Below are 27,355 nucleotides of genomic sequence, written 5' to 3'. Positions count from 1 at the left end.
CAATGGATGTCACACCACCCATAAAGTAGACTGTCATGGATCGCTGTGGAGCAACCTCAAGTATTAAGACATTTGGACTGCAGACTGGAGTCTAATTCAAGCCATCAGTGGAGCCAGTTTGTTTAAAATTGCACGATTATTTTGCCTTTCGCCTCTTTCCTTTTTGTACGCTCTTGTATGCTGTATTTGGAATGCATTGTCTTTACACTGGGAGAAGCTTTTTTTCCTTTTGAGAATTTATTCTTTGGTGGGTTTGTGTTTGCTGACCAGTTCCAATATGAAGAGTGATTATCAACACATAGGGGTTAACATAGGGGACTATTTTTTAAATCACTGGAAACACATTTCACACTAAATTCTGACACCCATTATTCACACACAATCCCACCATTTTTATGTTCATTCATAAAAAGTGAAGTGTGTAATTTCTACACCACTAGTGTCACCAAATGGACGCCTGGTTTTCAAACAGGTTTCTGATCACTCCCCTATTTGGCATTGGTCAGCCATAATGACAGTCACACCCTAAACTTACACAACTGGTTAAAGTGTCTAATTTATCCACCACTAGCGCCACCAAAATACTGTAAGATCAGAAAAAGAAAAAAAAAAAAAAAAAGAAAAAAGAAAAGTCTGCCGGTTTCATCTGGGCCTGATTATACAGAAAGGCACTGTACTCCAGTAGAATTAAGCAAAGTATTTCCAGAGAGACTCTTTCATACATTTGCATGTCCCCAGGGCATTTGAAGGAACATTAATTTACAGCAGTGATAGACTAAAATTAAAGGGGCTATTCTTGCTGGGGTCTGTGGAAGCTGTTCATTAGTTTGAGAACTGTTTTAGCTCACATGACATAAGACCTGAGAGGACATTAATTAAAGCTAAAAAATCAGTTACAGTTAACTTTGAATTCCCTTTGCTAAGCCTTTGAGAGCAATTTATAGATCCTTCCTTTAAGGATTCTGTTTAGAGATGATCGATGAATCAGCAGGGGTCGACCTGCTCACTAAAAAATGTGTAGGTCTCTCAAGGGTTGCCAGGTCCCAGTTTGTCCTGCAGAATTGCTGGTTATGATGTGGTTATTACAACACAGTGAATTTGCAGGTGAAATAATGTGTCAGCAGACATAAGGAAACAAGGTAAAAAAAAGTCTACATATGAAGTAAAAGTAGCACGATAATGCATGCATTTATATTATCCAAGTAACCCTAAAAGCCTGATCTACCTCAGTTGAAATATACTGCATTTTGTCACTTTGTAAATTACAATATATCTTTCAGTGATGATGTCCACTTGAAAATGTTTCATTCTGCTACTTACATAATACTAATAATAACTAATAACTAATGCTACTGTAGCCCTACAAATGAAAGGAAATCTGAAAACGCATAAGAAGGTCTCTAAACTTTGCTGGAAAAAAACAAAAACAAACCAAAAGCTGGTTTGCTGGACTGTTTGCTAATTTTAGCAGTTTTTCGGGCATTTCTCAACTAGTCAGTCTGGTAAATTTACTAGACTGCCTGAAGACCAGCTTGCACAGTCTGAGAGACTAGGTAGACCAGCTTAAGCCAGCATTGGGTGATTTAGGCTGCTTTGAGATTTGGTATTGGGTTGGTTTTGAGCAAGTTTTGATTGTTCAAAATTAGTTTTGGTTTAGTTTGGATTGGTCATTGGGCTGGTTTTGGTCTAGTTTTGATTGGTCACTGGGTTGGTTTTTGTCTCACTTTGATCATTGGGTTGATTTTGGTCTTGTTTTGATTGGTCATAGGGTTGGTTTTTGTCTCACTTTGATTGGTCATTGGGCTGGTTTTATTCTAGTTTTGAATGGTTATTGGGCTGATTTTGGGCAAGTTTTGATTTGTCATTGGGTGGGTTTTGAGCTAGTTTTGACTGATGATTGGACTTGTGTTGGGCTAGGTTTGAATGGTCATTGGGCTGGTTTCAGGCTAGTTTTGATTGGTCATCATGCCTGTTTTGGGCTAGTTTTGAGAAGTCATCAGGTCAGTTTTGGGCTAGTTATTATTAGTCATCAGGCTGGGTTTGGGCTAGTTTTGATTAGTCATCAGGTCAGTTGTGGGCTAGTTTTGATTGTTCATTGGGTTGGATTTGGGCTAGTTTTGATTGGACATTGGGCTGCTTCTGGGCTAATTTTCATTGGTCATTGGGGTGGTTTTGGGCTAATATGGATCATTAGGCTGGTTTTAGATTAGTTTTGATTAGTTACATTATTAAGTCGATTTTGGGCTAGTATTGATTGGACATTGGAGTGGTTTTGGACTAGTTTTGATTTTTCAATGGACTGGTTTTGAGATAGTTGTGACAGGTCATGGGCTGGTTTTGGTCTAGTTTTATTGGTCAATGGGCTGGTTTTAGACTAGTTTTGAGTGGTCATTTTGTTGGCATTGGGCTAGTTTAATTGGTCATTGGGCTGGTTTTCAGTGAGCTCTGACTGGTTATTGTGGTGGATTGGGCTAGTTTTGATTGGTCATTGTAGTGTCTTTGTCACACAGTCCTGGCAACCCTGATTCTCGCCAACTCGACAGGAGTTAGCTTAGTGATAACTTTTTCTGCAAGATGTAAATTATTTAAACAAAGACATTTGATCCAAAACAGATAGTAAAAGGGATACTAAATTACTAGGAGAGCTTTAATCCTTTAGCTAGACCAATTACGCCCTTGTGCCTTTGGATTGTACCACATCACACACGCACAAGAGAAACAAGGCCTGTAGGATGAAACAAAAAGAAGCTAAATCAAGGATGATAGCGAGCCCCATGATGATGGGGTTTTTATCTACATCCACAAACTCTGCTGATACACAGTCCTCTATAATCTCCATACGATTTATCTTTGTCTCTTTGGCCCTGAAGAATTCCAGTGCAGTTTGTTTGAAAGAATGAGAAAGCAGAGCAAGAAACCCAAACTGGGAGGAAAGGTTCCCTGCGGAGTTCTCTGACATGCCAAGACCTCAAGGGTCATCCAGCCAAGGCTGAACAGATTGGAGGGTGCTGGTTGTATCTCTGCCCCAGATGGGGCCTCCATTATATGATGGAGTGGAGGAGTGGAACGGTCTCGGCTAAGCATCAGCAGGGTACTAGGGAGGTTTTGACAAGCATGTCAGGAAGGTGTCTTATCAGATATATGTGTCCAAATCACCTCAGTCTCTAAAGTTTGGTAAAAATTGAACAAGGATATTAATTTCTTAAACAGTAAAGAAATACTGAACATCTGAGGAATTTTTTAATCAGTGGTGAATATCATTTTTCTTTACTTCGTAAGAATAGTTTTTTTTATTTGTTGTGTAACCATTTTAAATTGTACATCAAAACTGCATGAACTGAAAAGGAATTTATTTAAACTCTCTGTGGAGTACACTGCTGATGGTATATGGCATATGGGATAGGGTTTTGTTTGGCAAAGGACCTTGTACTTAGTGTAAACTCAACCCATGTGTAGTGCTTTATCTTCACACAAAATCAGTGCTCAATGTAAGTCGTATGCACCTGTACCAGCAACAATGACAGAATGATGTCACAGTACTGGCAGCAACTCTTCGAAGATGGCAGTACTGTTGCCCAGAAGGAAAAACGCTCATGGGTGCCCCACACCAAGACGCACAGAGAACCCCCCAGAAGGATGTAGATACTCTTAGGAAAGGAGTACCGGCACAGATTTCGTTCCACTTCAAGCACTGCAAGAAATACTGTGCTGTTATCATTATGAAATGGTGATTTTACTATTTTTCAATTTAATAATGTGCATGGAATATCTAATGTGTAGAATATGTTAATTATTCTCTTTCATGGTATCATGGTATGTCTTCAATCTGTGTCGTACAAGTCAGTGCAGCTAGATATGTCTCTCTTCCATCTTGATTTAAGATTGTTTGAACTTTTGTTCAAACTAAACTTCATTGTTTCACAAGAGCTCTTTCCTGTTTCGCCGAGATGCCAAAATGGTTTCCAAATATAAAATGTCACTAGTAAACAATTCTGATTATTGTAAAGAGACTTCCATTGCACAGAGCACCTCATACACTATCCCAATTCTGGATGAATAAACAGCTGCACTTTACACTGTTAGAGTCACTCAAAAACAATGGATGTAAAATATATACATGATTCATGACAGCCACATTGTCTCCACACAACTCAAGTGACCCTTGCTGGCTGGAACAATCACAACCATTGAAGTCTGAGGCTTCCTACTGAAAAAAATAAACAGCTTACCGGTCTTAGCTGGTCTAAGCTGGTCTGGCTGGCCTCATAAGTGCCCCAAAGCACTCTACAACCAGGAAATAGACTGGCTTGACCAGCTGGGAGTCCAGCTAAGATGTTATCAGTGATTTCTTTTCAGCATGGTGAGCAGTAATAGATCACAATAACTTAGCTAAAGAATTCAGTTTGGCTGAATGATGACGTAGTTTCAGGACACAACAGTGCGTGTTACTATTATTTGTCGAAACAGCTGGTTGGGTGTTTAAACGGAGCTTCCTTTCTGACTGCCCTACATGGAGCCAGTTCCAGCCTCATTTCGGCCTTCATGGGGTTGGCGCCAGATAGCAGGTTAGAACAGATGCATTAAGGGAAGGAAGTACAGTGTGAGCCACAGCTCTGTTGTTGTTGAACTGATAGAGAGAAGGGACAATTAATTAAGAAAATAGAGAGGCATCACAATGGGTTATTGAGTCATTTACGGTGGATGTCGTTTTCTGTCTCACCAACACACACACATGGCGAGTGAGTTACTGAGAGTGATTCTTTAACAATGACAGTCAATCTCCATCTCTGGCTGTCTGCCCAAGATCCACCTGCCTAGGATAGCACAAGTACCCTTTCAGACACTTTATTAATTTGTTTAGACACACTCTGCAGTGACTGAAGTATCTTTTAAATTATGATTTCTGTTATGGACATTGCTCATTATTAGGGTTAGGAATTTGAACAAACTCCTAAACCTTATTATTTAATCCCATAAATTTACATAGAATGAGGGACCTGAGCCAAATTTAGGGACAAGAGACTTGGGGTTGGGCTCTTCTAACTTGGGCTAGTAAGTAACCAACTAGCACACACACTGAATAGCCTAGCAACGTCCTAACAATGCCCTAGGAACAGCTCAAAACACCACACAGCAACACCTTAACAACCACATAAAGCCCTAACCATAGATATACATGTGTAGATGCCTAATTAGAAGTTGTTTCTATGGACCGTGATACTTAAGTGTGTCCGCCGTATTGGAGAACTGTTTGGAGTCTTTTCCAGCCAATTTCCACAAGATTTGATTTGACATACACATTGAACAATACTGAAGATGATAAAAAAAAATTCAGAAGTTAACAGAATATTGATAAAATGCTCTTAAAGATAATGTGAGTGAATGCAGAAAATTATCAGTCGTCCCTCACTGCGAGTCAAATCTATGACTGCTGCTTGAACCAGTTACTCATTACCACACACCCCAATCATAACAACAAATCAATCTCAAAGCTTTAAATAAGGTAATTTACTCACTTCCAATTCAGATTCAAAAATACAGACCAAAGCTTGCAGACAAATGGGTCCTATTATGAGAGTGCTACATCTTAAGTGCAGTGCTAAGCGATACGCCATACGAGCAAAATCAGTGAGCATTGCCAAGGAGGTTTGGTATTTTCATGCAAGCATGCGCTAAGTCTAGGCTGAATTGGGTTGGCGAAATTGCGAGCGGAAAGCACAAGCAATAAAAGAGGACAGCCCATTCATAAGTCTTTGGTAGCTAGTGTAAATAGACTGTACGCATAGGCGCCAATTTATGTCCTTGCAGCTGGGTGCCCTAAACAATCAGGAGTGATACCAACTGACTAGTAAAGGATGATATTTAATATGGTGGAATTTTAAAGTTTACAACTGGTAATAGAAGGATTCAGACTGAAAAAATAGATTTTTTATTAGATTAGTTTAAAATGATGATTAAGACTAAAAGGCTCACTGCAACTACAGTTTTCTGCAAACATGGAAAAGGAGACAGTAAAAATGTATGTAAGCAAATTTTTATAAGCACAGAAAAGGTTCATCGGTACTAATTGGATTTAGACTTTGTTAAATCATAGATAATGTAAGTATATATAATCATATTGCTCTACTGACAAACAACATCATAAATTAACAGTGATTGTCAGGGACATAATTTGATCTTCCACTTTATTTTCAGAGTTTAGACATGAACTTTATTACCACCTACTGGTGGAATCCTAAAACTTCAAATGCTTCAAATGCTGGAACTGAGTTTAGACTTTGCGCCGAGAATAGACGTGGTTCCCAGACATCTTAGCGCAATGACCGATTTCTCAGGAAAATAGCTATTTATGCATTGCACCGCATCATTAACATACAATACAACAGACAGCACAACCACTCCCACCCATGGCCACTTGCGCATTGCGCTGACATGACAATTGCACCTAGAATTAGCGCTTTCATGAAAATTGGACAAGATGTAGCGCACGGTTGTTGCACGCAGCGCTGCATCTAACGCAGCCACGAATATAGGGCCCATAGTCTCACCACATTATTTTACGATACTGAGTTTCATCCATGCCTGCTGCCTTACACCCTGTCTACACCGGACGCGAGCAGCGCATTGCTTCAAAAGCCATAGAACCCATAATAATCAATGATCCTGTCTGCGCTGGAAGCGGCCGTTGCTGCGCGTCCATTGCGCCGACAGTAAACAGCTGTCCCGTTCAATTTTGTGCTGCACGCACTGGTGCTACTAGACAAATTAAATGGTTTAGAGCATTTGTGTCAACACTTCCAGTGTAGACAGTCTCAAGCCGCTGTGTCGCACCGAGTCAACGGACGCGCCCGGTGTAGACAGGGTGTTAGGGTCCGTACACACCAAACACATTTTTGCATCTATCTGCACTGTTTTTTTAGTTGTTTGCCTATGTAAACATGCAACAGACAGACATCTTTGATCATTGCGCCAAGTCTCACTGCTTTTTCGGGATCTTGCGTAGGAACGCCACATTTTTAAGATGCCGTGTCAGTTACTTCAACTGTTAAATACACATATTGAAACCTGCATTGTGTTCTATTCGCTGCACTATATCTTGCTTTTTTAGTGCGCTTGAACTCTCCGTCCCTTACATTGGTTAAACAACCACTGGATAGTCCTGCCACAAACTCACACCACTGGTTAAACCGATACTGAGTCGGGCTGGACGGGCCACAGACGTAGCCCCACAGTGTTACACTTTTTAGGTGAAATCAATCAACAAATAGCTTACATAAGTAGTTGACTGCATATTGAGCAGGAATAAGAAAAAAAATACATTGAAAAAAAAAAAGCTTTAATTCAGCTTATTATAGGTGAGACAATCTACTCAAATAACTGTAAAATGGGCATATTAATAGTGGAACTACACAATAAATACTCAAAAAACTTTTGAATTTAGCAGTAAGAACAGCCCATCACCTCACTACCATTTTATCCATGCAAACTGCAACCAATTAAAATGCAGAATATGTTCATCAGGATTGGCATCCAAATCCTCTTTTTTCTCAATCATCTTTTAAAGTTTTGTAAAGATATTCATACACAGGCAAAATTTATATTTGTCTACAAAACTAATTTCAAGCATTTAAGCAGCCTTTACACAAAAATAATACAAAAAAATAGATCATGCAAACGTAAATTTAGTCCAGTGTTTCCAAACGTTTGAGGGGTTCACAGGCTTTCTGAAAACTGCACTAAACTCAATTTAACGCACCCAAAAGCTCAATATGAGCTCTTCCATTGTTTCCTTTGGTAAACTCAGATTATTAGAAACAATAAATAAGCAAATCACAAACAATCTCTGGATGAATGATCTTGCAAATTAATTTACATATGTAGAGGAACAGGCAGGATAACATCAGAAGAATATAGAATATAGATTATTAAAAATATTATTCTCGGTGATGAATAAGAGGACATTAACTAGATGCAGATGCTCAGATAATCAGGAACAGATCTGAATATATAAATCAATCCACACCAGAGCAGGACTGGGACATTCCCAAGAATCTGTAGATACGCATAGCAAGAACAAAGAGCACTGACAGATTTACCAGAGTCAAAAAGTCCAATGATTCATCTGGGCAAAAAAGTGAACATCATTAAAGTTCTTCTCCTTAACTCCATAAAATGTCATCTGACATCCTGAACACTTCAGCTGTTAAGATGGTATCACACCAAACAAGAATTTTCTAACCGTTTCATTTCTGTTGACTCTTCGTCAAGTTCCAATAAATTACATTAGACTAAGTCAAACCACAGAGTCAGAATTTTTCTATCAAAGTCCCACAAAACCCCTTTGGGAACAAGATCAGGACTTTTAACAACCCAAAATCTTTATTCACAAAACCAGCTCTAGGCATTGCTTAAATTTCATTAAAAAACTAAAAAGAATATATATATATATATATATATATATATATGTATGTATGTATGTGTGTGTGTGTGTGTGTGTGTGTGTGTGTGTGTGTGTGTGTGTGTGTGTGTTTGCTTCAGATTCTAAAATAATTAATTAAATGTGTTGAAAGTCACTTTCAATGCAAGTCTATGAGGCAAGTGTAACAGGTCCTGCTCGACCCGCTCTGAGCGAGATTCAAACCGGCATCAGCCGGCATGTGAGGCGGACGTGCTAAAGGAAAGGCTAAAGGCTACCGCCTCTAGCGTCAGTTGATAGTGCGCCTCTTGAGGCCAGGGGAGTTAGGTTTATGCATACCGCACAGCTATCATGTACCAGATAGCTCCCGTTACAAAGCCCCATAGAGTTCCTTTGTAAGTGCATTTTTGTACATGTTTTGTTTCGTTTTTAAAAACTGAGGGTCAAGTCGAAATTATTTTAAGTGGCATGCTGTCAATATGGTTTGTGACTTGTATTTCAGATACTGAAATAAGTCAATAAATAAAAATATGTTGACAGTCATGCATTTTCAATGGAAGTCTATGGGGCAATCGTACAGTAACAGTTGCCCCACAGAGTTCCACTGAACGTTCATTTTCTGCATACATTTTTTTGTTTTGTTTTTACAAAGTGAAGGCAGAGTCACAATTATTTTCTGCAGTATGCTGTCAATGGAGGTTGCTACTTGTGCCCCAGAATATCAAATCAATCAATCAATCAATCAATAAATGAAAGTTACAGTATGTGCTTTCAATGGAAGTTTATGGGGCAAGCGTACAGTAACGGTTGCCCCATAGAGTTCCATTGTAATGCATTGTTGTACATGTTTTTTGTTTTGTTTCCTTTTTTTTACAAACTGAGGGTCGAGTCGAATCATTTTAAGTTGCATGCTGTTAATAGCACTTGTAACTTGTACCTAAAATTCTAAAATAAATAAATAAATAAAATGTGTTGACAGTTATGCGCTTTTAACTGAAGCCTTTAGAGCAAGCATACGGTAAAAGTTGCACACATTTTTTTGTGAAAGCCATGTCACAATTATTTTCTTCTCTTTACACGTTTTCACACAAATTTCGTCACACTTTTGTTGTTGTTTTTAAGTCGGAATTATTTTCTGTGGCATGCTTTCAATAGAGCTTGTATCTAGTATTTAACCCAGTATATCCTTTTAAATATACTCCAGAAAAATCAAGTACATTCTTTGCTGTCAAATATCAGTATTTATTACAACAAACACAATAAGTCTGATGCCTTGTTAAATTAATGTTCAAGGTTACTCCTTATGCTGTAACCAGAAGAATTTTCCATTGATTTATTTTATTCAGATCAAAGTAAACCTGAAGGCGTGGGCCTTTGACAAAGTAATAAACTTTATTAGCAATGGCACTTCAAGTGCACTGTATGACTGAACAACCATACTACATCACAGCTCCTGTTGAGTCAAGCTATTGTTACCAGCAGAACAAAGCTCACTCCAGATAAAACAACAACAGCTCCGGGGCTGCAGTGCTGGCCAGCACAGATAAGGGTCTCACAGTCACCGCCTGGCTTTTCTCATGTGGGTTCTCCGTGGGGACCCCTCCCAAAACCAGATCACACTCAGAAAACCAGATCACACTCAATCTGTCCTTTTTCCCTCTCCCTTTCAAGTGGTAAAAGTGGGTGTGAAACATAAACTCCCTCTAACAAGAACATACACCCGTTATCATCCTTCCTCATAGTGCAATCCATCAATCGTCAAATCAAAGCAAACCTAAGAGTGTCAAATTCTGAGAGATGGTCTTAAGGTTTTAAGTCTTATTACATATAGTTTTACCAGGAAACAGATATCTTACATTGTTATACAAGTTTCATGACACTTGTATCACTACGCGGACCCTTTCTTCTAGACTAATAATTTAATTTAAAAACAATATTTCATGTCCATTTATTTATTTATTTATTTACTTGTTAAGTAGCCATGTAATAAGTTGGATAATACAGTCAGCCAGTCATTATCGCAAAATAAACAAGAACCCTTTGGTTTGCTTTATAGGCTTCTGATCATCTTCTCTGGGTTTATTTTTGTGATAATGAATGGCCGTTCTGTACATTATCCCTTACATAAACCATATCTCACAGGCATACGTAAATACTGAGTATCCCCTGTCACTAAACATCTCTCCTGAAATGAGCCACAATGATCTAAAATAATTGTATCTAAAATAATTTTAGAATTTTTCCATGTATGGGAGAAAATTTACAGAATGTGCAAAGACGGAAACAGATAAATCAAAGTAACACAGTACTGTACAGTATGTACGCCACCAAACAGGAAAAAGGAAAGAATCAGAAGACAATGAGCATCAGTGACGTCCAAAAAATGTATTAAATTCAATGTACGTCCTTCAAATGTGTCAGACTGTGTAAAGTTACAGTTTATAAAATATAGCAAGCAGATGCTAATGGTATATGCTAAAACTATATATTATATATAATAATAATAATCAAACTATAATGTTGATATATATATAGTGTAAGTTAATAAATATATAATTATATTATTTACTCTTAAGCTCTATTTGAGGTCCTTGTGTCCTTTTTTATAGCTCAAAAATATTCTTAACATTCAAATAACAGATTGAACTCACTTTTCTTGAAAACCATAAGTAAACATTAATGAAATTAAGCAAACCACACTTAGTTTGGAGCCCTCACCTACAAAAAGTACCATGGTATAACCATGTTTTTGGACATATAGACTTACTGCCTACCATGTTATTCTTTTAAGCACCTTGAAGTACCATTTAAATATACGTGCATATGGTAATCATTAAGTACCATGGTAGCATCACTGTTCCACCTTTTCAATAAAGCTGACAGTTTAACAATAATGCAACATCTAAAAACTTACTTCCTCCTCCCTTTTCCTCGTTCCTGAGATTAATATTCCACTTTGTGATGTGTCGTCAATTGATCGCGTAAGGATGCGCAATGAGACGCGTGTCTTGTATATGTCCACTTGTCCTCATTCTTACAGTATAATGAAGCACGCAGTGTGCTTTGGTCTGGAGCGCTGGAGAGCAACTCCTCCTCCTCCTCCAGGATGCTCTGCTTGAGCGCTGATTCTCTCCAAATCCCTCTTTACATCTGTCATATCCGTCCACTCTTAGTGAGTGTTGTTGTTTATGCAGGTGTGTATCTAGCTGTAACTATATATGTATGTATATATGTATATATACTGTATGTATTGGGACTTGGCATTTGAGAACTATTCCTTTAAGATCATGTTATATGTTATGTCTTAAGCAATATGACAGGACATGGGCAAGATTCACCCCAAGGCAAAGAAGGCCATAACAGTTTCCAATATATGCAATAAAATGTATACTGGACATTATTTGATTCTATAAAAATTCTGTTTAAAGAAACTAGTTTTTGAATTGTTGTTTGAGAATGTTGTTTTATATTATTTTGGAGTATCATACCTGTCCTAAAGGTTTCTGCTGCGAACCACACTTTTTAAAGTACTGTGATGAAAGAAATCAGGCATATGTACATTTTAAAATATTTTTATTTTTTGTGTACAGTTACCCAGATAGCACATATACATCTCTGAGATGCCTGTTTAAGAGTGTTTCATCTGGAAAGCATCACATTCTAATTAACATCTGCTAAACATCTTAAAAGATCAGATTTATAAACATTCTAAATAATAAATGTCTTAAAGTTATCGGATGATGAATGTCTTATTGACATCCGAGAGAAAACATTTTATAGACATATTGCAGATGAGAAAACTTCGTAAAAAAAATAGATGTCTAGGTGATTTACGTGTGCTATCAAGGTTGCAAAATAATAGTGAAAAACTCTGGTTTACCCAGATACCACATGTACATCTCGAAGATATCTATTTTAGATCTTTTCATCTGGAAAGCATCACAATCTAATTAACATCAGCTAAACATCTTAAAAAGATCAGATTTACAAAGAGTTTAAATCATAAACATCTCAAAGACATCTGATGAATTTCATTTTAACATCAGAGACACAGGCATATTGACATATGTCTAAGACGTATTGCAGATGAGCAAACAGCACAAAAAATATGTCTTCCAGATGTAAACACACACATCAAATAGATGTCTGGGTGATATACGTGTACAATCAGGGTATAAATCATATTTTGCAAATGCAGATGTAGTAGACCCACAATATGAAACATATGACAACTTAGTGGTATATTTTTTTTTTATTTATTTATTTATTTTTTATGCAGCTTTTTTTAACTTGCATCAAAAAGCCACACATGAAAATATACAATAAAAGCATTTAGTCCTTTACAATGAATCTATATAATACAAAAAGATGTAATATACATCTAAATAAAACAGTATGAATTTTCTAGATTATGGTATTTGCCCAGAAATAAGACAAATACATATACTACAAAATACTACAGGAAGCAGGGTATTTGGTCGTGTGGACCTTATTTTCTCTCCCAAAAACAAAGTAATTGTAGTCTTTTCCATTGTAAGCATAGAAAACATGAGTGAGAGGCACCAGCTCAATTGTTTGTCGCTGTAAGAGAATGAGAGTGTATCTCAGATCTAAAGAAAATATTGCAAAAGTTTGAATTTATATCATCTAGGTTACTTGAGATCTTAACTACATTCACTTTAACCATAAAAACAAGTATTTTCGGCTATGCAGGGTTAAACTCCGCCATTCTCACAGTATTCCATTTATTTTTAAACTTTTACTTGAGATCGAGGTCCATGCTTCCACCTAGTGGTTAAACGTTTAGACCTTATTCACAGTAGCGCCATCTTTACTTTTTGGCGGGAATGACAACGAGGCTGTGAGGGAAAGTCTGTTCAATCTGTTCTGCTGTTGTTTAAAGTGTTTTAGATCGTTCCACTGACGAAACGTTGAATAATAATAAAATAAAATAAAAATAAACATATTTCCAAAAGAATTTTAGTGGACAAAAAAAAAAAAAAAAAAAATCCAGAAAACACAAGTAATATTACATGTGATCTTGGATCTTTATACAGTGCAGCCCATCAAAAATCAAATATGGCGCTTCTGAATAAGGTATATGCTTAAATCATACTGGATTTGGATTATTGGATTATTGTTATTCTTATGAAAGATTGTCATAATTAACAATAACCTAAATTACCTCTACTCTGTATTAACTATTTATTAGTACACACCCTTGAAACCGATTCTGCTCACCTGTTGCAGAATACGGCTAATAGCTGAATATTTAAGGAGGTGATTCTGGATTGCTCCTTTTGAGGCCTCGCAGATGTCCTGGTCAGGGAAGCCCTCTACTGGATAGACCTGCACTCAAGCATGCATTTTTAAAATGTATATATTTGGTCATATTTTTATGCTTCATGTATCGGAGCAAACATGACTAGGTAGTTTTATATGAAATCTTTAATTAAGTATGACTAACTGCATAGGAAATAATGGATGTATAATTACCAGGAGGTTTTCATCAACAAAGAACACTTCCCCAGACACCTTCTCAAATTTATGTAGTGGGAATTCAGGCAGCCGGTCAGGAATAAACTCAAACACCTGGTTCTTCCTGAGAATCACAATGCAATGGTATTGCTCGCACACTGTGTGAGATTTATAAACATTTAAAACAAGAAATGCAAACTAACTGTCTGGTGCATCTGACCGTCCAAACAAAATTAACAAGATTTTTTTTTCAGCCAATTACCATGTAACTGTGAGCTGTATGAAATGCACAAGGTTTCTGTGGCCATAACAAGTAAGACAGACTTTGAAACCCTTTCCATGACATGAGACACACCTGCAAAAAAAAAAAAATAAAAAAAAAAAAATAAATGTACAATTTAATTAAGATGTTTTATATCAAAATGGTTCACATAAGAAGTAGCATTGAGGGTCCAAATAAATAAAACTCACTAGAACCTGAATGCTGGTCAGTTTTCACCCCAAATTACCTTTTTCTTCCTCGTCCGTGGCAGTTTGTGCACCGTCGGTTGCGACTGTGACCAGAACCATGACAAAACAAACAGCGAGTCTACAAACAAAGAGGTTTATGATTGAAACAGCATTAACCATTTCTCAAGCCTATATTAAGCAAAAACGGTTTGTTAAGATAAGCCATGGGGTGAGATGAGCCATCCCTGATGTTTAGGCAACCATGCACAAAATAAAATATGTGACAGCATTTTCGAGAACAAGCAATCATCAGAAATGTAGTAGTTATTTTATGTCCAAAAATTTAATTTTCACTTTCCAAGTAAATTAGAGACAACTTAAGTTGGAGAATGTTCAGATATTTTAGAATTTAGTTGGTGTTCAAATTATAACTAGCTGTGATGTGACTAGCTAGATACATTAAAGTTAGCCTTAACTGTTCTGTGAAGCTTTTTTCCACCCAAAATGGTGGATGTGGGTTAAGATGATCCAAAATTCCATTAATGTGTCACATGGAGAAATAATTAGATATAAGTTGGAAAAAAAAAAAACATACAGTATAACACAACTGAAAACCTTCCAATTTCTTTATTTTTCTTTCTCGTCTTCAAATAAATATATATATATAAAAAAAAAAAAGTACATTCTTACTTTCTGTCTCACAATTGTGAGTTTATATCTTGCAATTGACTTTATGTCTAGCAGTTACGACTATATATTGCAGTTACAAGAAATAAAGTTGTAGTTGCGGATATAAAGGTTCTTAGATGTAAATTTACAAATCTGGGATACAAAATTGCAATTACAAGATATATTAAGTTACTTATGAAGTCACAGCTTGCAAGAAATAATGCAACAATTTAGACATTAGAATTAGAGAAAGTCAGAATTACCATCCGTAGCAGTATAAAGGCACCATACTTCTTAGTTGCTTATGATTTTTACAAGTTTTTTAGACATTCTTAATTGAAGGTCTACAGATGAACAAAAAAAATATCATTGATTTGTTTTGTTTTCTGTAATCTTAAAATGTATTGCCTGTTTAAAGGTCTTCAAACTCATAAAAATGTAAGGAAATATAAGCTATGTAGTTTTATTTTCACCAATTAAACATATAAGGGCAATGACTGAATCTGGCTCATCTCTCCTCAGGCCCAGGGTAAGTTGTGCCACTAGACAATTTTTTTCCAGATAGAATACCTGTTAAACTATTTAAGTTATTAAAAAGATGTTGATTTGAGGTATAACACCTCAAAGTTTCAACTGGTACATTACTGGAAAACGGATCCGGTTACACATGTAACATTGGTTCCCTGAGATGAAGAGAACGAGACATTGTGAATTGCTAGAGGATTCCTTCCCAGTTGACCTAGTTGAAACCCTTATACTATAATACCAATCCTATGATTGGCAATGGTGTTTAAGCTCCGCCCCTTTAGGCGTGCAGTCAGCCTATATAAGCGGGTGCACAAACACCATTTCTTCAGAATTTTCTGACTGAGGGACAAGAGCACATCGCTCACACCTCAAAACTCTGAAGTAGTAGTGTGGCTCACTTTCACAAAGTCTTGTTCCCTTCATCTCAGGGAACCGAGGTTACATGTGTAACCGGAGACATCTGAATTAAACAGTGGGGGGAAAATGCTTATAATTGAACCACCTGCACCCTGAAGGACGTTGATGAAACCTTAGCCTTTGATGTAGCCTTTTCTAGGTTTAATGGTGGCCTTTGAAAGACCCGGTCCGAACTCCAGACATAAGCTGTCGACCGACAGTGCCTGTATGTTACCCACCCTTTTAAATGATGCCAGAGCCAACAGAAGTGCTGTCTTTAGAGAGAGAGCGCACACAACTCTAATTCTCCAATTCTAATGGCTCGAACAGTGGCCCTGTGTCGGCACTGTAGCAGGGCAAGGGTGGTTCAAACGCCTCACTCCGAGATAGTACCTAAACCTTAAGTGTTGACAGGGTAAGACCTGCATCTAACCGCTCTTGAAGGAATGTGAGGATCTCAGCTATTTAGCAATTCACTGTGTCCTTACCGTGTGAAGAGCACCAATTAGTAAACACGTGTCATTTCAGTGCATAGAGGCATCTCGTGGACAGGGCTCTGGCCTGTAATATGGTGTTCATCACCGACAGAGCCAATTCTGGTTCGTCTGATGCACGCCATTCAGAAGTCATACGTGCAAGTTCCACAGCTCCGGCTGGGGATGCCAAATCTTGCCCTGCGCCTGAGAGAGAAGATCCCTCCTCAGCTGTATTTTCCATGGAGGGCACTCAGTATCTCTGTCATCTTCGGAAATCAGGACTGATTGGGCCATTTCGGCACCATCAACAGCATCATTTCCTTGTCCTCTCGGACTTTGCTGATGACAGAGTCATGCTGAAGGTGCATTGGGGGAAATGTGTATTTGGGTTCCATCATCCATTTGTGGACTAGGGTGTGCACACCCAGCAGGGCTTGGGAAAAAGTGGGTGTTTTCCGCGGAGTCTAACAGATTGATTTCTGCTTTGCCGAATATTTCCCAAACCCTTAGATCCATCTGAGAATGAAGTCTTCAATCCCCTGGTAACATGCCCTGGCGTGACAGAAGATCTGCCTCGCATTTCAGGTGACCTGTGACATATGTAGCATGTATGGACAGGAGATGGTGCCCACTCAGTTGGAGGAGGCGCTGTGTCAGGTTCATCATTCTCAGTGACCGAGTTCCGCCCTGGCAATTTATGTATGCCACTACTGTCATGTTGTCTGAACGAATCAGCATGTGGTGATTCACTATGTCAGAATGAAAAGCTTTCAAGGTTAGAAAGACAGCCAGCAATTCTAGGCAGTTGATGTGCCATGCCCTCTTCGCACCTGTCCAGGTGCCGAAGGCCGGGCGGCCATTGCACACCGCACCCCAACCCGTATTGGATGTGTCTGTGGTCACTACTTTTCACCTGAAAATCTGACCCATCATAACACCCTGTTGGTAAAAGGCTGGAGCTGTCCATGGTGCTAGAGCAGCTAGACAGCTGTGATTTATGCCAATGCGCATGCGCCCGTGGTGCCAGGCTTGTTGTGGTACATGTTGCATGAGCCAGTACCGAAGAGGTCTCATGTGTAACAGACCTAATGCTATGATGGCAGACGCTGCTGCCATAAACCTCAGTATTCTCTGAAATTACTTCAGAGGAATTGTTTTCTCCATTTTAAACTGAGACAGACACTGAAGAATGGTCTGAACTCACTCGCTCGTGAGGTGCACCCGCATGCTCACTGAGTTGAGCCTGACTCCCAAGAAGGAAATTTGTTGGCTGGGTGAAAGTGTGCTTTTCACCCAGTTGACATTTAGACCTAGTTTTTTTAGATGGCAAAGCAACAGGTTCATGTGTTCGCTCAGACAACTGCAGGCACCGTTTTCCTCTTCATGGGGCTGGGCCCATCAGGAATTGCTACTGGGGGGTTCCCTCTGCGCAGGGTTTGCGGTGAGATGCCAGATGCTTTCTCTTGGGCCCCGGTTTGCGCAAAACCTGGTTTCAGCAAATCCTTCTACAGCTTTTCCAAAAAGGCTGTCAGGTGACACCGGGGTGTCAAGGAGGGCTGCTTTTTCAGAGTTACGCATTTCTGAAAGTGTGAGCCAGATATGCCAATCCAGGACCATCAGGCTGCTCATTGCCTTCCTGATGGCTTGGGTGATTGCTTTTGTGGCTTGCAGTGCCAGATCAGTGGCAGTGTGGAGCTCTTTGAAAAGCTCTGGATCTGGGCCTTGTTTATCCATACTCTTGAGGAGCTTCGCCTGAAACACTTTAGCACCGTCATCCCGTGGATTGCTGAACCAGCTTGTCTGGCCACTGTGTATGCTTTTCCATCCAGTATGGACTTCTGTCGACACGGCATGGAGGGGTGGGCTGGATTTCCATTCCATAGCAGAAGCCGGACAGAGGTGTGCTGTGACAGTTTGTTCAACCGAAGGGAGCTTCGCATAGCCCTTCTCCTCTGCGTGATCCACTACCGTGAGGATGGCAGCCCCTCCGACCTGAGTGCGTGATGAGTAGAGTGTACGCCAGGACTTTGTGAGTTCCGTGTGGACCTCCGGAAAGAATGGTGCATGCCTGTAGGCGACGGTCTGTTGGCGACGGCCGGTTTGCAGGAACCACTCATCTAGGAGAGATTTTTGTGGTTTTGAGTGGAGGGGACCACTCAAGACCGATCTCCTAAACTGCCCTTGCAAGAACGCAAAAATGCACCTTATCAGTGGCATGCGCATGCTCCTCGCCCTTGCTGGGGGAAGGGGCGGCTACATCCTTCATGGACCACTTGCCAGATGCTGCGAGGGACACAGCATCATCCCCATTGTCCGAGCCACCAAATGTAATAAGGCCATGTGCTCCAATAAAGGGCTGGAGCTTGTCACGTGCATATTGCAGAGATGAGGACATTATATGGGATGTTCCTCAAAAACATCTCTACCTCGCAGTTCCACCATGTCTCCCTGTGTGAACCCTCAGGATCTAACACAGAGGAGGTGGTCGGGAGAGCATGGGATGCTGGATCGTCCCCCAGAACGAGAGCAATCCTAGAGCGTAACGTCCGGAGATTCATGCCCTCGCAGTGAGGGCAGTCTGTCTCCATGAGAGCCACCTCGTCGTGGGCGCAGACCAGGCAACAAATGCAGCTCTCATGCTTGTCTGATGGCGGGATGTGCCGCTCGCATATACTGTAGAACACGTGTGAAACTACATATTGAAAAAGACATATACACACAAGTACTCTTTTTGTGAAAGCCCTGAGGCTTATAGCAATATATACTGTATATGTAAAGGATAAAGTAACTCCAGCCGCAGCACTGTGGATGGCGGGTGGTATCTCGCTGAGCATTGCGTTGTCATCGGCGAGCTTCGAAGTGAAGAACTCGTACACCAGAGTGTCCTCAACGGCGAAGTGGAGAAACTCTTTACCAGAACACTTGCAGGGGAGCAGTAAACCTTCTCGCTGTAGGCGCAGTCGACAGGTCATCCTGTCCGCTCTCACAGAGAAGATATGTCCGCTGAGACGTGTATTTCAATGGCGAAGTGTAGAGGGTTTCCAAGACAAAGATGTCCTCGGTCTTGAAGGAAGAAAATTCTGGAGAAATGGTGTTTGCACGCCAGCTTAAATAGGCTAACTGCGTGCCTAAAGGGGTGGGGCTTAAACACCATTGCCAATCACAGGATTAACATTATTGTACATTGGTTTCAACTAGGTCATTGCGGAAGGAATCCCCTTGCGATTTGCAACGTCGAAGTGAACTGAATTGATAGGGAACCTATTTAACTCAAAAGCATAATAAATAAAATAAAAAGTGACTAATCTAACCTAGGTCTCCACTATATCGTTTGTACTCATTTGTTTAAATTAAGATTTTGGGAGAAACCCCCTTTGTAACTGTTAGTTACAACTGTTAGTTACTGGTAACACAGAAAATTACAGCCAGTCTATTACAGACAACATAATAAAAAACAAATGTTCCATGATTCTTAATAAATATATACTTACCAGTCCTTGTCCATGGCAATTTGTACACCTCACTCGTCCGTTACCATGACATCGGTGGCATGGCTGCAATGACAATGCACTAATGCAAACCATGCAATAAATCCAACAGTCATCAAAAAACATCACTCCAATAAATGTCTTACTTAAAGTGGTAAATAAAGAGCAAGAGGCACATAATCTACATATTTCTCTTTGTTTTGGATTTATATTGGTGATAGATTACAATATTTATAAGAATACAGTAAGAGTATATAAAAACATATGGACTGTGATACCTTTATGAATGAAGAGTGTGGCACCCTGACTTTCTGAACAACATCAGTGAATTTGGGTGGATAGGACACCTGGACATGCCACGGTGGAGGACTCACTCCATTCTGAGGGCCATCTACAAACTGACCTAAGCAGAAAATATTTATTTGATACAGGGCTGAAAGTGCCATATTCTGACTTTTGAACTGGTGCTGGTTCTAGCTGGTCTCCTAGCCAAATCACACTGGTCTATTTGTTTTTTTTTTTTTTTTTTTTTTTTTGCTGGAGACCAGCCGGCTCATCAGCTAAACCAGATTAATACCAGCAGGGTATGCACCTGTGTGTGGCTCTGATTCCCAGGCACTTGATCTGGACTCAGTAAATGTTTCCAGGCGGTACTGAAAAGATACACAACAAATGACTTTCCATATAGAGTATGAGAAAACATACAGCATTTAAATAGCAATCCTTAAATGATCATTATCGTGGTTGGATATTATTAAGAAGAGATTTACACGGTAAACTGTAAAAGGATTCAAGTCTTTGAAGATCAGATTTTTCGCAGGCTTGCTGCTGTATGTCCACTTTTTACCCACAAACTGCAGTAGAGCGTCTCTCGCTACATCTTCTGAGACAGTTGGCACCCTGTCAGAGCAAAAACATACTTTACGGTAAACATAAAGCAAAACAGAATTAATATAATAATACTCAATTCACATTTTTCTTTGCATATGATAAGTGTGAAAACTTTTGTAAAAAAAGTGCCATTGTACAAGTAAATGCTGGTATGTGGTACCCACATTGTGTTTGGAACTAAAGCATTTTTGTTATTTTCAGGCTGAGGAACAAAGTCTGGTGGAGGAGGATAGATTTGATCTGTACAGTCTACAAAGAAGAACACAAACAAAAATCAGAGAAAACACTTTTTCAGCTCAAATTAAAAGAATAGTAATTAAGCACCCATTTTTTGGTTATTTGGTATGCGATAAACACTGGTTATGATTAAATGTGCATAAATCAACACAAATTAATTTTTATTTTAACTTAGTATTGTTTTAGCTTTATACTTAAAGGAACAGTTCACTGAATATGAAAATTCTGTCATAATTTACTTTCATGTTGTTACAAACATGTATGACTTCCTTTCTTATGAGCAACAAAAAGGAGAATATTTAAGGAATATCCTGGTCCATGTTCTCAGTGGCTGTTGTGGCTGTTGTTCCTCACTTTAAAGGTGCTCTCAGTATTTTGTATTTTTTATTTTATTTTATTTTTTATGTCGTCTTGGACTAACACTGACACCTAGTGGTGTAGATGCAGCTTCATTCAATAACAGTAGTTTTCAGTTACTGATGCCATGTAGAAATTCACTATTTTCAGTTAGCCATGATTAATTTAATACATGAGTGAAAGTGTTCAATAACTGAGATTAAGCAAGTAGTATTCGGCTGGTCATGTTATCCTAACAAGGGCTCCCATGAGAGGACCCTCTTTATGTAGAATAAAAAAAGCTTATATAAGGTTACTGATATGACTAGAGTCTTGATCTCAAAATTACACTTCATTTCTTTTGGAGTAATACATTTTTAATGAACAAAAAATTACTGACTGCACCTTTAAAGCCTAAAAAAGAACGCAAAAGTATCATAAAAGTATGTTTTGGTGAGAAACAAGCAATTTAAGCCATTTTGCATTGTACGTACAATGAAAATGACATTGTTTTAAGCGATAATCAACTCTCCAATTCTTTTTTAAGCTTTAAAGCGAGGCACTATCCACAGTATTGATTAAGTTCACTGAAGACAGAATGTTACCCAAAAATTTTCAATGAAAAACTTTACGCCCATTATGCGTTCATGGGTGAGCTTGTGTGTGAACAAGCTTTTCTCATAGCGCTCATAAATGCACAGCGCAAGAATTGAAAGAATTAGACAGAATTTATTTTTTGGCATGAACAATTCCTTTAATGGTACTATGATAAGATCAATGTTAATATATAGGTCTGAGTGGTACTACAGTACACATCATGGTCTCTCACCTCCCCCTTTATGTTCCTCATAGCCTGTCACATTGTCCAGCCAGCCGGGGGGCAGAGCAAATGAACCCTCCTCAGGAAGGCTCAGGTCAAAGGAGTCTGGAGCAACAGAGAAACTGTGACATTTCAGGTCCCAGGGGGACACAATATGATTTATCCAAGTACAACCTTTCTGGATCAACATCCTTTGTTGGTCCTGGAACAACATTCCTATGAACCAATCATAGCCCTAACCCTAACCCTAAAATCAAAGGGAAAATAGAGGTTAAGAAGGTTAAGCCCTACACCTAAAATCTAATTGGTTGATAAGAATGTTGTTCCAGGACCAACAAGGATGTTCATTCAGGAACATGTCCAATTTGGGTAAATTAGAAGTGACTTGAATTAGATGAAGCTTAAACTGAAGACACAGCCAAATAGAAACTCTCGCACTAGGTCAGATGTTAATGTTGTGTTACTGGGCAACAGAATGTAAACACATATTTCTTAGTAATCAGACCTTACCACCAGGTCATTAGAGAACTTTCCCTCAGCAATGCTTGTTTGAATGCAATAGCATTTGGAGTTATATAAATACCTCTTATAAACAGCACAGTCATGTTCATGAACAATGCTGCTAACAAGTGGATATAAATATAATCTTGAGAGTGTTTCCTTCAACAGAGATTGTGCTCAAGATTTAGCATGAAGAATAGGCAAAATAAGGCCTGTTTGCCAGAGAAACAATGCCCTGAAAATATATCAGTGAATGAAGGGAGGAGCAGGTTGTCAGTGATACGATTCAAATCTTAACTTACCAATGAACATCTATCAAAATGTAATCTATGACAAATTCATGATATTGTCCACCATGGCAGGTATGAAGCATACTATTGTGTATACTTAAGGCCCTTGCATATTTCCTACGAAATTGACGAACGAATGGGTGTTATGTTATTTAGAACAAAATCTGGCTAAAATGAAGGTGTTTTTGAGTTCGTTTTGGTGGTTCGTCAACTCGCCAGGGCGGATTTTCAGGAAAACTTCTTACCGGCTGCTAAACAACTTCTTACTGCCATTGGTGCACATCATCGGTAGATATAACCTGGAGCTCCACCTACTTTGAGGCCGACAACTAATTCCGGTTTAATCAGTTAAGATCAGTCAACATGAACACACCAGCATGCAGTTATTAGCGAGCTGGTGCAAATTTACCTGCATCTGTAAGATTGTTCACGTAGACACATTTCATGTGATTTTTTGGTTTAAATAGTCTAAAAAAGAAAATAAATCTACTCAAATACTTTAAATTGCTCATTCACTTTGTTGTTTGATATGCTGCTTCACTTGTGTGCCATCTGCAGCAACAGCCATTCACACATCTGCCCAAAGTGAGATATGTCTATCATCATTCTTCTGTCTGTATTCTACCTATTAACACTCTTTTATACACCCATATTTGCAGTAGTATCAGTGTCATCATAAATTACAATTACAGTGTAATTGGTGTATATTATAGCGCGTATAGCATATTGGCACATAAGCACCTTGAATGCAGGATGTGAACATGACAAATGACACATTACCTACTGTATATATATTACTTAAAATCATCATTGAGTAGTTAATACAGCTTCTTTTACTGATCTCATGTGAATTCTGCTCATAGAATGAGCCATGAAGTCTTTGATAACACCTTTTGATGTCATATTAGTTGATGTTTAACATGTGGTCTTGAGTGTCCTCATACTTAAATGTATCTTTAAACGTCTCCTCCTGCAGTGTGGCCGGTGTCTGAATGTTCGCATACAGTATGTCGTTGCTCAGCTGTTCTGAACTTCTTCCGAATAAAAAAACTAAGAAGAACTTCGTACGTGCGCTGGGGCCTTTAGACCCAAAACATACTTGCCGCGAGAATGTGAACCAAACACTTCTAGCAACACAAACTCATTTTCACACGTTGTTGCATTCTGGAATTTGTCAAAAACAATTAAGCACAAAAACATACAAGTTTTTCTTGCATGACATTCTGTCTTGCATACGGTCCAGAACTCTAGCCTTTAAGAGTATACTCTTTTGACCGTGAAAACGCACGGACACTTGACTGCTTTGTGATAATCTATATGACTAGGTTATGTTTTCTTTGTATACTATACTTTCTATACATTTTTAAGCCATGCGCTTGTATGGATGTATTTGACATATGCAATTCTCTTTTGTACAGTCAAGCCAGGCACATATGCAGACGTTGCTCACAGTCGCGAACTGCCCGCAAATCTAGACAAATTGGGCTGCATGCAGACAGTCCACGCATACAGTGCTGATGACGAAATGTGCATCAAACGAACTGTGCGAGAAAGGTAGCGGCATGTGAAATACTAAAGTATACTTTGGGCTAAGCTCATCTGCGAATGTTGATGCTTCTAGCTATGCAAGCTCGATTTTGTGTGTTGTTACCTTTCGAAATGTGTCAGGCTGCAAATAATAACACAATGCAAATACGCATTGTCACAAGGGGCGCTATAGCTAACATTGATGTGAACTGTCCGCTTCTATGCCGAGTTTTCTCTTTCAAGTCAACTACTGTCATGGCGGAGCAATAGTTGGAAGAGACTATTACTGAAGAAGTAAGTTAAAGTAAATATATTTATAGCAGCTAACACAGACTTTTTAAGGGAACTCTATGGCCCCCTTGAGTTTAAAAATATAGTCATACTAATATTAAATGATGGCAATATCATTTAATTACTTGAGTAATTGTATATTAAAAAGTCAACACATGCAGTAGACATTAATAGGGCCTTTAACATTTAACCACTGGGAGTTGGGATTAAAGCACAATACCCTAATCAGTGAATATGCCAGAGACCAATTTATTGGGTGCAACATACAATGAGGGAAAGTAAATAACACTTAACCCCCTGAGAATTAGTCTCTCTCATAGTCTGGTACCTAACTTACAAATAGCAGCACAAAAATAACTAGTGTTAACAGAAATTATTCTTATAGAAATTATACGAACACAAATAAGAGCAATTGAAGATAAATAATACGGTAAAATATCTATATAACAACTACTTCATTCTAAAATAGATTAAATTTGCTGTGCCTTTAAGAAACTGGTATGTGCCTAATCGTGTTCATAATGACAGACATGTGCTGTTCCTTTGTGAGAGCCAGATCTATTTTAGCAAACAGGATACATCAATTTTTAAGATAGCATTTAAAGTTAACAATTTCAGTCTGTTAATTTGTCCTCAGACTACATGTTTGCTCTTTGACTACATGAAAGCAGTCCAAAAACTTTAGGCAGACAACATTATGCAATGCACAACTTTTTCAGCAAGCAGGTTAGTGTGTTAAGTTATTGTTACAAACTACTGGTTAAAAAGCTTGGATTTTGACTTTTTTTGTTTGTTTATGAAAATCTGTGTAGATGCCTGGAAATATACGGAAAGTTGAAGAAAAAAAAAGAGGCGAAGAAAAGTGAAGAAATATTTACAATTCTGCACAATTTCTAGGTCACCAATTAAATTTACGCAAATATTGTGCCATTAACCGTGTTAACAAAAGTTTTTTTTTTTTTTTTTTTTCACACATGATCTTTGTAACATTGTTGAAATCATGCTGCCTGGATAACATGGATCATCAGGTTTTGCACAAACTTTTACAGTTCATGATAACTCGAGTGCATGGTGTCATTAAAGCAAAAGGGGGGCATACCAAATATAATGATATTCTGAAATGTTAAATTTTTGAATCACATTTTCATTCAAATTTTTATGCTGATAATGTAATTCATAGTGAAACGGATGCAAAATTAAAAGCATTAGTGGTCTCTGACTTTTGGACCCCACTGTAAGTATTCAGTTCCAAAGACTCCTTTTACACTATAATGAGAATATCTCAAATGTTTTTGTCACTAGATGTCACATGTGAAGTTCAGGTTTTAAAACATTAGCTGTTAAATAGGTGATTGAGGAACATGAGTAAGCAAATGGAAAAGAATATCAAATGCAATGAAAGAATGTTCCAGTGTTATGCAAATGCAGTATATTCAGACATGTATGGTCAGACTTTTTATTTTTATATTGGTAATTGTATCCACGTGGTTAAAGACACAATATAACTGACAACATGACCCTCAACGTGACTACAGTGGCATTTCTTAGACAAATAATGCTGAACAGGACATTCAAATATAAATGTCATGGGACTTTGATTTACACATTTTAATGTTTTTCATACTTGAATGTACATAAACTGCTGATCTATATAACACATACTACATTACTCATTATATAATGTTTTATAAAGTTTATTAAGTTATTTGAAATGTTTTACAAAACTGACTCAAGCAGTGCATTGTTTAGAAATTTTGGAAAAGTTTTATGTTTGGCTGAAATTCATTCAACATATACTTAAATAAAAAAAATAATTGTTTGTGGTAAAATTGTTTACAGCAACTGGATTTTACATTGTGTAAAAGAACATCTAGTCTTCTAGGATAGCTGCACTCAAGTCTTATTTATTTATTTGTTTGTTAATTAATGTATTTATTTTCTTTCAAAATTTCTATGAAAACTTTAAGTCAAGTAAACTTGAAGAGACCATTAGGAACAGAATTAAGATAAAAGATTTAAGATTAAAACACTTTATGCATTTAGTTCTAAATAACGCATCTAAATATGGCAGAATTATGCCATGCATTTAAAATTTCTATTTAGGGTAAACAACCCTGAACAAATGAGAAGTATATACAGTACTGTATAAATTCTAATAAAAACAAAATGGCATTACGCATTTGTAATAACGTACTCACCTATATCTTCATCTTTGTCATCCATAACACATTCAAAATGTTGTTGAGTTGTGCAATGATCCTCAATACACCATGAGCTCCACATTTACTGAGAGCTTTTCCTCTGTTTGAACTGTCTAAAATTGCACAGGAATGCAGACACGCCCCCAAGTGTTCTCTCAGTCTGTCAAGTCAAGTCAAACTTTATTTATAGGGCACATTTAAAAACAACAGAATTTGACCCAATGTGCTTTACAGATCAAACAAATACATACATATTGTCAGAGTAATATAAAAACAGATTGATTTAAAGTTAAATATAAAACATAATAAAAATAAATAAAAACCTTCAAATACAGCATCATGTATTTATCCTTTTCATAC

General features: G+C 38.1%; 2 protein-coding genes across 2 annotated transcripts in view; both read right to left on the bottom strand.

Moving 5' to 3' along the window:
* The window catches only part of LOC127439008 (semaphorin-3D-like), a 91,866-nt gene extending 80,381 nt beyond the window's left edge, over positions 1-11,485 (bottom strand). Inside the window, exon 1 of the mRNA XM_051694975.1 lies at positions 11,331-11,485. The gene's annotated coding sequence lies outside the window, so the exon portion shown is untranslated. The remainder of the gene's footprint in view (positions 1-11,330) is intronic.
* A 519-nt stretch (positions 11,486-12,004) lies between these two features.
* On the bottom strand, positions 12,005-27,098 carry LOC127439178 (protein SSUH2 homolog). The gene is made up of 12 exons (XM_051695309.1): positions 26,993-27,098; positions 22,195-22,290; positions 20,957-21,041; positions 20,672-20,801; positions 20,494-20,554; positions 20,180-20,304; positions 19,905-19,967; positions 14,404-14,483; positions 14,157-14,249; positions 13,913-14,018; positions 13,658-13,765; positions 12,005-12,997 (listed from the first exon to the last, which is right to left on the bottom strand). The coding sequence occupies exons 1-12, from the start codon at positions 27,075-27,077 to the stop codon at positions 12,863-12,865; spliced, it is 1,167 nt and encodes a 388-aa protein (XP_051551269.1). The 5' UTR covers positions 27,078-27,098; the 3' UTR covers positions 12,005-12,862.
* Between the last annotated feature and the right edge of the window lie 257 nt (positions 27,099-27,355).

The sequence above is a fragment of the Myxocyprinus asiaticus genome, chromosome 50 (assembly GCF_019703515.2).
Source record: "Myxocyprinus asiaticus isolate MX2 ecotype Aquarium Trade chromosome 50, UBuf_Myxa_2, whole genome shotgun sequence".
Lineage (NCBI taxonomy): Eukaryota > Metazoa > Chordata > Actinopteri > Cypriniformes > Catostomidae > Myxocyprinus > Myxocyprinus asiaticus.
Note: the sequence above shows the minus strand (reverse complement) of the source record. Positions and strands in the feature narration are given on the sequence as shown.

Excerpts from the sequence above, each read along its gene's own strand:
- LOC127439178 (XM_051695309.1), bottom strand. The coding sequence starts at position 27,077 with ATGTGGAGCTCATGGTGTATTGAGGATCATTGCACAACTCAACAACAT. Across the intron at positions 22,291-26,992 it reads TGACAAAGATGAAGATATAG|ACTCCTTTGACCTGAGCCTT; the intron begins GTGAGTACGTTA and ends CTGTTGCTCCAG. Across the intron at positions 20,802-20,956 it reads GCTTTAGTTCCAAACACAAT|GGTGCCAACTGTCTCAGAAG; the intron begins GTGGGTACCACA and ends TTGCTCTGACAG.